This window comes from Paroedura picta, chromosome 5, assembly GCF_049243985.1.
Source record: "Paroedura picta isolate Pp20150507F chromosome 5, Ppicta_v3.0, whole genome shotgun sequence".
NCBI classification, from domain to species: domain Eukaryota; kingdom Metazoa; phylum Chordata; class Lepidosauria; order Squamata; family Gekkonidae; genus Paroedura; species Paroedura picta.
The window spans coordinates 52169770-52181895 of NC_135373.1; the positions used below are offsets into that span (position 1 = coordinate 52169770).

Genomic DNA, 12126 nt, shown 5'->3' on the forward strand with positions numbered 1-12126 from the left:
AGGCTGTAATCAGCACTACCTGTTAAGGAATTGCTTGAGTCTTTGAGAAAAGGGAAGCTTAGCCAATCCTAGAGCTTTTTGCTAAGGTGTGACGTCCCTGCACCCTAGTGGCTACAGCCAGAACTGTACTTTGTTTTCCCCCCTGGGGCAGCACATTTAGTGTTCTAGCTGCCTGTTTTTTAAAAACCCTGGATGAAAAGATTGAAAACATATCAGACATGGAATCTGCAGCGAAGCCATTCAGTGGTAGCATCGTGGTGTAATGAAGAAAGAAGTGAGCACAGATTCTGTTAAGGCCAAACACTGCATCAAGTTTTCAGTAAAACAAACAAAAATCACTATTCTACTGGATCAGCAAGGGAATAAATATTTTATTCCTATAATGTTATTCCTATAATATTAAACCCAAACAAATATTCAGAACTAAGTAGTGGTGTACCAACGAGGGGGGGAGGATCCACCTTGGTTGCAGTTTAAGGAAGGATTGTGAAGAGGGCCCTCAAAACCTACATAATCCTGCTACATCCAGACCAAACTATGGGACAGAGACAGTTCTGCTGATTACTTTGGTCTGAATGTAGACAAATGCTGTTCCTCTTTCTTTCTTTTACTGGACTTATCTGCAGCCTTTGGTACAGTATATCATACCATCATGCTGAGACAGTTGGAGGCAGAAGTAGGTATCAAGGAGGACATGCTGAACTGGTTCAAATAATTTCTCGCTCAACAGGTTGCTACTGGAAACCACTTATCGTGTGGAACCCATCTTGAGGGTTCCGCAGAGCACAATTCTATCCTCTATGCTTTTCAATCTGTATGTAAAGCCCTTAGGACAAGTTGTTTACAGAATGTGAGTTGGTTGTCATCAATATGTTGACAATATCCACTACAGTTATAAAGTATTTTTAAAAGAAAATGTTCATAAGCATATCTTTTACACAGTACCAGATTGAGCAAAGGATCAAAAAGAATTACGTCGATGCAATTCCTCTGTCCCTCTCTCTATACATGTACTACTAGAGCTTAAAATATAGCACAAGCCTTTTAGCTTAAGAAGTTTCTGATCTTTACAGAATTTCCATTACCTTGAAATTTCCTTCATGACTAATGGGTGTCACTCCAAACCTCAGTTAAGTCCTCTCTCCACATAGACTCAACACCAAAGTTTTTCCTTGCTGCAAAGAGTTTTTATCATATCTGTTTCTACCTAGGTTAGAGAAGCATTTCCTGGAAATCGCTAACAATTCCTTCTTGAAGATTATACTTGGAGGCTGTCTAAAGTCTTCCAAACCTCCGCCCCCTGCTTGGAGAAGGGAGGAATTGACCATCCCATTGTCTATTAGCATTTCTTAAGAGGCAGTTGAGGTGAGCCTGGAAAGCCATTGACCAACTTTGTTCTGCCTGCCTGGTCTCTGATCAAAGCAAACAACAACAACACCTTATTAAAACATTCAGTTCAAACCTCCACAGAAAAAATGCATCTCTTCATGCCTTGTCTTAGTAATTATTCATTGCAGTGGTGGGGAGCATATAATTTTTTTAAGAGAGAAAGAGGGATCAGTGCACTTGATCATACATGCAGTTTGCAGCATTTCGTTAGATACAATTGTCCCATCCTCATAGCCATCCTTAAAGTGTTTCAGGTATCCATTGTGTTTGCAAGCATGCCTCCTAAATGTGCAGCCAAGCAAGGCAAATGTCAAGCATGCACTCGTGAGGGACCCTCTGGGAGGGGCTCTGTTAAAAGCAAGTGCAGCGGAGCAGCCTCTTCTGCTAACTCCACTGAAGTGCCCTCCAACAGCACACCCTCTGCCAAATCTACAGCCACTGTTGAAGATTTCCTTACTAGCCCTCTTCTTTGTCCACAGTGCTGCATTACGTTAATATGCTCAGATGGATTAAATCTCTGAGGCAGTAAATTTAATTAATATCCTGACAGTGATTAGGAATATACTGAAGATTATTACTGTCGTTAAGCTAAATGACTAAATTTATGTGCGTTATGCAGACCTTTCAGTTGGTTTCTCATTTCCTCATTTTGGTACTTTGAGGAGGTATGAGTAAGCATGGGTGACACCTGAATACTGCTACATGGAAATGTGATAGGGATTAAATAGGATAAATATGAGCTACAAACTATGCATTTTCCTGGTAGGGAGTTTAAAACATTTTAATTTAATTTATTATTTTTTACTTTGGGAGCTGTGTTCAAGCAGATCTCCAGACAGGCAGCATATAAATGTTCTTAATTAAAACACAGTAATTAGGAAGGTGGCAGTGTTGTAGCATGGTGGAAGTGGTCCACTGCTGTGAAATAATTAGAGGGGGAAAAAGGCATGTTTTTGTGCTGGGAGAACGGAGGACAGTAGGAGGGAGATTATGGAGCAGTCACCAGCAAGTTGGGGACGAACTCAGCAGCTTGCAAGTGAGGTCCGATGTGGAGGCCAAGGGGGGGGGGTGAGGCTGGCATTAGCCTGCAGTTTTGTCTCCGAAGAGTAGCTGGGAGAGTGGCTTGGTCAGCAGAGGTCATTTGCCATTATGAATGGCACTTGGAGGATCTGGTCTGGACCAGACCATTCAAACCCAAAGCAAGCCCTCTTCATGTTAAGGAGCCTCTGGGCACCTAGGAAGTCAAGCCACGGCAAAGTATGTGTGTTGGGACTAGTGGAGAAACCCCCAAGGCCTCTTGCAAGCTTCTACCCCTTCCAACTTACTGTGAACTTGAGCCAGGAGGAGAGCCCCCCCCCCCCCCCCGCTGAGGGGAGCGGGAACCTCATACGACCTAATCATCAATGAGATCTCTCTAAGGTGAGGGAGAGTGGAGTACCAGGCTGGAACCCATGAGACAGCCAGCAAGCCTCAGTGGGATACTGCAAGGGTAGTCAACCTGTGGTCCTCCAGATGTCCATGGACTACAATTCCCATGAGCCCCTGCCATCAAATGCCCCTGGGATATTGAACTGGTGGGAGGAGTCCCATCAGTGGTGGTGCCTGCTGAAGGAGGAGTAGCAAGATGGACTCATACTCCAGCCACTTACAACATCAACGGTGCCGGGCAGGATGCAGAAGGAGGAGAGAGAGAAGAGGTGCCCAGAAACCATGGAAGAACACAATAAGGAGATCGGCGGTCCTGGCGAAGATGGTGTCAATGGCTGGAGGGCAGAGTGGAGGCTACATTTGGAGGCACCACCCATGAAGACTAAGGATCCGACTGGATTCCAGAATGCTCTGTGGGATCTGATGGCTCCCGGTGACTCACTGGCGGCGTTAGTGGAGGACTGGTAGTCCCGTCTGATGGCTGCTATTGACAAGATTGCTCCCAAGTGCCCTTTCCACCCTTGTGTGAAACTGGCTTCCTGGTATATGGGGAGCTAAGGGAGAGAAAGTGGGAAGTGAAACAGCTAAAGCGATTGTGGCAAAAATCTCATGATAAAGCTGCAAGAGCATCTTATCACACACTTATCAGGGCGTATGAGATGATGGTTAGGGTGGCTAAAATTGAGTTTTATGCTGCCTCTATTGCATCCTCAAGCTTCCTCACGGCCCAATTGTTTAGGGTAGTTCGATCATTGACTGCTCTGGAGGAAGGGTGCCAAAATAGTTGTCAATTGGCTCTTGGCTGTGAGGCATTAGTGAGTTTTTTTGTGGATAAAGTCTTGTCACTTCGCCAGGACCTTCCTGCCACTCTTAATACAGAAAGGAAACTAGAAGCCCATGGGGGGATACATTTGATGGCTTCAGATGGCTCTCAGGATCTGAAGTGGAAATGTTGCCGGGGTCAGTAAAGGTGACTACTTGCCCCCTTGATTCCTGTCCATCCTGATTACTCAAAACGAGTGACCAGCAGATTGTCAACCTCTCCCTGGCTACAGGGGAATGCCCAGAGGTGCTGAAGGAGGCAGTACTTGTTAAAATAACCATTGCTGGACCCACCCAAGTCTACCACCCAGTCTCGCATCTTGTGTTTCTGGGTAAGGTAGTTGAAAGGCTGCGGTGGACCAGCTCCTGGCTTACTTGGAGGAACATTCGGTGCTTGATCCATACCAGTTGCGCTTCTGTCCTGGCCGCAAGGTGGAAACAGTGTTGGATGCCTTGTTGGATGACCCCCAGCACCAGATGGATGGGGTCAGGTTGGCAGTAATCATGTTACTAGATCTGTCTGCTGCATTTGATGTGGTCGAACATGAGTTACTGACCCCCACTGCCTTGCTGGGGTCTGGATTTGGGGAACATCCCTTCATTGGCTGGGTTTCTTTTTCCAGGACCGGACACAGAGGGTAGCAGTGGGGGAGACATTATCGCGCCCTAATAGACTCCCTTGCAGGGTACCACAGGGTGTAGTACTATCCCCCCCATTATTTAATATCTTCATGTGCCCTCTAGGGCAGTTGGTACAGAGTTACGGGCTAGGTTGTCATCAATATGCAGAAGACACCCAACTCTATCTGCTCATGGATGGCCACCCAGTCTCCCCTCCAGATACATTTTCCGGATGTTTGGAAGCCATGGATGGATGATTAGAGCAAAGATGTCTGAGACTCAACCCCTCCAAGATGGAGGTCCATGGATGAGCATGAAAGGGGTAGGACAGGAAACACCCCCGTACCTTTGTGGGAGTGCAATTTAACATCTCCCAACAAATGGTGGCAATTTCTCTTCCTTTTGCAAAGATAAGATAAATACAAGTGGGTATTGGCCTAAGGTATCAGAATAAATTTGAATCCAATGGCACCTTTAAGACCAGCAAAGTTTTATTCAGCTTCCTGAGACAATGAGTACTCATGCATAAGATAAGGCTTTCCAGCACTCAGCAAATTGAACTTATTATCTCTATCTGAAATAGTGCTTACAACTTCTGTTCTTTTAATGGCACATTATATTTGCAAATTAAAGGCATAGCAACAGGGTCTTCATTGGCACCTGAAGTAGCCAATTTATATATGGGCAAATTTGAAGAGAAATTTATTTACTCTGTTAATAATCCTTTCCATAATTGTGTCATTAAATGACGGCAATATCTAGATGATGTTAGAGGACATTTAAGGATGCCTGGCCCAAACAATGGTTCTGGCACCAGGACCTTCTACTGGATGTGCCACCCAAAGCTGGTATTGAAAAGAAGATTTGAATAAAGAACCAGAAAAGTGGTATGTATTCTGCACCCCAAAACAAAGACATGAGGACATGTGCTGTTTCCAGGTCCAAAGCCCAGTTGTTTTGCTAGATGCTCCAAAGTGGGGTGCCTCCAGGACAAATGGATATGCAGGAAGTGGGGCCAAGCTGGATCCCCAAACAATCTTTGCACCAGCTGAAATCACATATCCCCACACACTGGAGACGTATCTGAGCAAGAAGACATATTGTGCAGCCCAGTCCAAACATTCGTGCCAGTACCACAAGTGTGCCACCACAGGTCTGCCACCAAGAAGTCTGTATTGCAAATAATATTTGAACAAGGAACTGAAAGGGTGGCATGCCTTCTGTACCACAAAATAAAGTTTGGATTACTACACATCATACAGCATCATGTTCAGGGGATTGTACACTTCAAGAGAACATATGCTGTTTTCTGGTCCAAACCCCAGTTCTTGGGCCAGCTGCTCCAAATTGGGTTGCCACCAGGACAATCTCAGAGGCAGACTGCACCTCAAAACAATCGTTGGTGCGTCCCACCTCCAAATCCAGCAGTGGCTGTCATTTTTGTGGTTGGATTCCTGCACATGGCTAAGTTAGGGCACAATATATTTAAAGAAATTCTGGTGTGTATGAGAAGGGTAGCAGGATATTAACTCTTGAAGGTCCCAACACCTGCATTTACTATCAGGCTCCCCCAATTGTCAGGCACTAGCTTGGTCACAAATCCTTGGAGAAGGGACATAGACCTTGGGAACTGCTAGCACAAATCTCCTCCATCTGGGGACTGGTGAGGAAGCACCAGCATCTCTATTAGGGCAGTTACTGGCTGGGAATTCCTATTCCATTTCTCCTTCATGGCCTCAAAGAGGGCTGTAGTGAGCATGTGCATGGGCTGTTTGTTGTACTGGGTCATGTCTGCCCTGGTATCCCTAAGCTGGGCCTAGATCAGTGAACAATACTCCTTACTGAGAGTAAGTATTAATGGGCAGTTTTCACAGTGGAGGAAAGTAAACAGCAGGGTACCACAGCCTTGGTTCTGGGTCTAGTGCCTTTTAACTTGTTCATTAATGATTTAGAGTTGGGAATAAGCACTGAAGTGGCTAAGTCTGCTGAAAACACTTAGTTGTTCAAGGCAGTGAGAACCAGAGAGGACTGTGAGGCACTCCAGAGAGATCTATCAAGGCTAAGCAAGTGGGCATCAATGTGGCAAATGAGGTCAACGTGGGCAAGTGCAAAGTAATGCACATTGGAGCCAAAAATCCTAACTATAAATATGCATTGATGGGTTCCAAATTGGAGACGACTGACCAAGAGGGAGATCTTGGAGTTGTGGTAGTTAACTCCATGAAAATTTCAACTCCGTGTGTGACTGCAATAAAAAGCAGACCAATGTGAAACACCTCCATGAAGGAAGGTGGAAGGATAAGGCACTTTAGTTTGGAAAAACAATGAGGGGGTGACAGAGATTTACAAATTTATGCATGGGGCAGAGAAGGTAGAGAAAGAAGTACTTTTCTCCATCTCTCCCAATACAAAAACTCATGGGCACTTAATAAAATTAATCAGCAGTAAGTTTAGATCAAAGGAAGTACTTCTTCACCCAAAGAGCAATTAACAAGTGGAATCCACTGCTGCAAAAGGTGTTGAAATAGGTGAAAACATGTTTGTTTTGTTCAGTATCATCTCAGGGATTCCTTCTTCCTAATTTTTTAACTGGCTTTTTAAAAGTTATGTATTCTAACTCTGTATTTACAATGTGTGAGGGGGGTGATCTTAATGGTTTAAAACATGTTTTGTCATGCATGCTTTGTATTAGCTGCCTTGGTGGCAATTGTAAGGGCAGAGGAGGGGGAGGGCCTGGGACCACAGCCAGGACCAAGGCCTGGGAGGGAAGGGAGGTGAGTTCTGGGGGGAGGGGAAGGCTGTGACCCCCACCAGTGCTCCCCCTGCCCCAAAAAGGCCCAACACAGCCTCTCCAGGATTTGGTTGGCTGAGGTGTGGAGGGAAGAGGCGAGTCCCCCCATACTCCCCCCCCCCCCAAGAAGGCCTGCCATGGCCTCTCCAGACCTTGGCAGGCCTGCCCAAGATGTGGGTGAGGGAGGGAGGAGGCGAGTCTCCACCAGCGCTTCCCCCCTCCCCCATCCTGAGAAGGTCTCTTCAGGCCTTGGCAGACGTGCCCAGGATGGGGGGAGAGAAGGCAAGTGTGTGTTGTATTTTAAATTAAAACGGGCTATTTTGCTAGTGAATAAATAAACATGGACTAGACACAAAAAGGCCCTTTAAAAGACTGTATTTTTAGCAAACATTGACTCACTCCTCATCTCATTCTATACATAGCTCATTCATTTCTTTCTAAAAATATTCCAGATCAATAGAAGGTCATAAAGACCTGGTTGGAAGCCAAATGGCCACACATTTAGCAGTGGCTGCTTGTGTGTGTAGGTGCTGGAATACAGATGAATAATAATCTCCATCCTTCATGGGAGCATCTCCAATGATTGCAATGTTTAATTAAGGTCTACAAAACCAGAGAAAATGACATGTCCAAGGTCGCAGTAATCAGTGCTAGTTAAAGAACACCATGGCCTCCTGTTCAGTGGTGACAACTTAGAACTCTTTCAAAATACCTCCTCATAATTGTGCTTTGATAGTTTTCTTTCTGAACCATATTGACCTCTTGTCTCAGAACTGTGATTATCATAACTGCCCCAGGATGAAAACTGATTGATCCTATAGAACAGTGGTCCCCAACCCCCGGTCTGAAGACCGGTACCGGTCCATGGATCATTCAGTACCGGTCCGTGGCTCCTCCTCGTCCTCCTTCCCAGCTGCTGCCTCAGGGGCTGCCCTGCCACTCTGCTGCCGGCTCACCTTTGGTACTCTCCAGCAGCCGCTATGGCTGGGGCTCCCCCTTGATGTGGCACTGCGCAGCTGCTGCCGGTAGCACCCTCCAGCAGGTGGCGGGAAGTCAGGGGCGCCGGGGGGAAAGCAAGTGGAGCAGGGGCTCAGGTGGCAGCAGCGATGTCCCTCGGCAAAAGTCTACCCCCCCCCCGGGCCTCAGTAAAATTGTCAAGCATTGACCGGTCCCCAGTGATAAAAAGGTTGGGGACCACTGCTATAGAACATGAAGACCATATCATTGCAGTATCTATGAAATCAAAGTTGTGGTGATAAATAGATGATAGATGGGGGGAGAGAGAGAGCTCTGTCTCTTTGTCTATTCAGAATTATATTTTACCTTGCCCAAGAAATATAACACAGACTGAAACTATGCAGATGAATGTGTGTGCGTGGGGGGGGGGCTGTTCTGAAAGCAGGCTTACAACTTGCAACGTATATGGATTGCAGGTCAGGTGTATTAAAGGAGAGAGAAACTCAGGAGTTAAGGTGTGGCAGCAGTAGGGAATCCCAGGCACTGGTTTACTTGATCTCCACTAAGGTGGATCCCACGGGAATAGTGCAGAGTGCATGAACATTCCCTCCAGGGCTCCTTGCAATGTACAGGTAGCATTTGATTCCTCTCTTCACTCATAATTTTACTAGCCCTTAACAAGCAGTCCATTTTAGGTCTCATGTCAAATGTCATCTTAAATTGGCAGCCCATTTTTTTCTCAGGATGCTTCCTCCATCTACCAGTCATACCCTAAGTGTTGCACTCTGGCTAGGATGGTGCTACAAAAAAATAAGAGTAAAAATTTAACTTAGGATGCGGGTACTAAGTAATATCCAGTGCCATCTTAAGCACAGAATGTGGGGAGAAAGAGAGCACAGCTGTATGGCCATGGGGAGTGGTGAAACTTCACAGCATTCCTAGATGATGGATTCCTGGTGGAAGAATGCAACTTAGTTGCCCTGTACCTGGTATAACGTTGTGTGTGCAGCCTCTGCCTGCACTGCTCAAGCAAGTCTCCTGTGTTCTTTTCTCTTTTTGTCTTTCACAGCCTAATTTCGGTGGGGTGATTTATATCAGTTCTGCCATGCCCATTGGCTCTGCCTTACAGAAGTATTTTGCCCATTCGTCTTATCACTTCGGGCTCCTGGCCCAAGCTTCTAATGCTCCCATCGACTTTCTCTAGCGCCTCACAGAGGATCAATGGAAAGAATTGGACAGTTTTCAAAGTGCTCCGCAGCTGAAATTGTGGCGTGATTCATTGGCTTGTGAATAAGAAGGCTCGGATCTTCAGAGTGGTTCTAGATTTTGCATTCGATTTCTCTGTTGATTTGTGGGTACCTGAAGGGCAGGTTTGCCAGCTCATCTCCTCAGTAGATTTATCAGTCGCCCTGGTTGGCAAAAGCCTTGAGGCCGCTATCATTTAAGGCTGCAGTTCTGAGCATCATGGCAACCCACTGGTTTACATTTGGTCCTACTGGTCCATGTCACATCCACAGCACACAGCTTGTATCTACTTTAAAGCCCGATCCTGTCAGATCTTGGAAGCTAAGCATGGACTGAAGCCAGAGGAATGCTTTTCAGACTGTATGGACTCCGGGGAATGGTACAGGACAGGAAGGCCTGGAGGATCATTGTCCATGGGGTCGCAATGGGTCGGACACGACTTCACACCTAACAACAACCGCAACAATAAAGTCATCTGTTGCTCATTTTCTCTCTTCCATGCATACTGGATGGAAGATATACTTCTGGGGAGCAGTGTGTGTGTATGAGAACTTGGGGTACTTGTGGACTGTAAACTGAATATGAGCAGACAGTGTGATGTGGCAGTAAAGATGACAAATACAGTCTTGGGCTGTATCAATAGAGGCACCACATCAAAATCACAAGATGTCATAGTCCTGCTGTATATCACATTGGTCAGAGCACACCTGGAGTACTGTGTGCAGTTCTGGAGGCCTCACTTCAAAATGGACGTGGACAAAAGTTCAAAGGAAAGTGATGAGGATGATCTGGGGCCTGGGGACCAAGCCCTGTGAGGAAAGGCTGAGGGACTTGGGAATGTTCAGCTTGAAGAAGAGGAGGTTGAGAGGGGATAGGATCACTGTCTTTAAGTAGTCAAAAGGTTGTCACTTAGAGGAGGGCAGGGAAAGGCTCCTGTTGGCAGAAGAGGAGAGGACTCACAGTAATGGGTCTAAATAAGTGTAGACTAGATATTAGGCTAGATATTGGGGGGGGGGGAATTTCACAGTCAGAATAGTTCAGCAGCGGAATAAGGAAGCAGTGAGTTCCCCTATTCTGGCATTCTTCAAGCAGTGGCTGGACAGATACTTTTCATGGATGCTTCAGGCTGATCCTGGCTTGTGCAGGAGGTTGGACTAGATGGCCTGTATGGCTCCTTCCAACTCTATGAATCTACCTCTGGTCCAATGGCTGTTGCAGGTTTGGGTAGTGCATCAAAAAAGCCTGCAACAATGTAATTAATTAGTATTAATTCCACCTGCTGCATCATACCTCCTTCAGTTTTTCCTTTAAAAATGTATGCTATCTCCAGCTATAGTTGACACAGCACTGATGATGGAAAGGCAGTGATGCAAGCAAAAAGATGGGTAAGATGTCTATTCACTTGTCCAATACAGATTTTAATTATCTAATCTCACACTGGAAGGGTTTCCACGCATAGGATCTACGTATCTTCTGTATATACACGAGTATAAACCGACCCAAATATAAACTGAGGCACCTAATTTTACCACAAGAAACTGGGGAAATTTATTGACTGTAAGCCAAGGGTGGGAACTGCAGCAGCTACTGGTAAATTTCAAAAATAAAAATAGATACCCATAAAATTACATTAATTGAAGCATCAGTAGGTTAAATGTTTTTGAATATTCATTTCAAAGTAAAACAGTAAACTAGTTCTGTCAGTGCAAAAGAGGATCATCCTCAACAGGATTATTGCATGAACCTACCCTACTGTCCTCCAGTGGAGGAGCTCAGAGTGGCCTAAGTGCTTAATCCATGCTCCATCATCACCGGCTCTCCCATCCAGCCTCCTCCTACAACAAGTACAGAAAAGTCCAGAGGATGAATAGCTGCTGGTTTTTGTATCCTGCTTTTGACTAACCAAAGGAGTCTCAAAGTGGCTTACAATTGCCTTCCCTTCCTCTCCTAATGCTAGACACCCTGAGAGAGCTCTGACAGAACTGCTCTGTGAGAACTGCTCTGGCAGGAGAACCAAACAGGCCAGCAAACCAGGCCAGCAAACCAGAACAGAACAACAGTACCCAAAGTTGGGAACCTACTACAACAAGTACAACGGCTACCAAACTGGGAGAATGGACAAATCTAACTACAACAACAGTGCCCCCCCAGAACCAAACACTGAAATAAAGAACTGTAAAACTGAACACTGAAAGAACTGTAAAAATCAACTTTTAAAAGGAAAACAACCCCAAGAAGAAAAGTCAAATGCTGCCCCTCAGATAAAAGAAGAAACATTAGGAGAAACAGTGAATCCCAAAGCACCCCTAAAACCCACCCCACACACAGAAACCAAAAGAATAATTTGGAAGAAGCAATTAAGAAGAGGAAAAAAAGTGAAGGCAAGAGGGCAAAAAGATCAGAGTCCCCCAGTCAAACCGTTGATGTCTTCTCCAGTGATGATCCTCCAGTGTTCAGTGCAGCAGCCAGCCAGCCAACCAGCAGCACACTCTCTGGGAGTCAGACTGTAAGAGTCTACTCTACCAGAGCTGCACAGGCCAGGAGGCCAGAAACAGAATCAACCATTATGTTCTCTTTCATAATTTATAGAGAGGGACAGAGATTCTTGTCCGTAGAAGACAGAATTAACTCAGATCAGTTTTGTTCATAATGACCAGTCATGTGCAGCCTTTTGGAAGTATAAACAGATCCTTAACCTGTTCCCTTTTGGTATTATAAGCCATAACTCTCAGAACTTTGACTGAGCATTCTGTTTGGCCAGTCATCTTTAACATGGTTGTGCTACTGCTGTTTCAGTGATTTTCATTACTGTTTTCATGGCATCTGTGCAGAATATATTGTACATTTGTAATTAAAGATCCATTTTTAGTTTA

The 12126-nt window shown here is 45.4% G+C and overlaps 1 protein-coding gene across 3 annotated transcripts in view; it reads left to right on the forward strand.

Moving 5' to 3' along the window:
• LMNTD1 (lamin tail domain containing 1) overlaps nt 1-12126 on the forward strand; it is a 103037-nt gene extending 90911 nt beyond the window's left edge. For 2 of the 3 annotated variants that reach the window (XM_077337934.1, XM_077337932.1), the window contains exon 11: nt 9078-12126. In XM_077337934.1, the coding sequence (XP_077194049.1) occupies nt 9078-9212 (135 nt within the window). In that variant the 3' untranslated portion in view covers nt 9213-12126. Of the gene's footprint in view, nt 1-1211; nt 1485-9077 lie in introns of those variants that run through there. The other variant, XM_077337933.1, reaches the window with a different exon arrangement.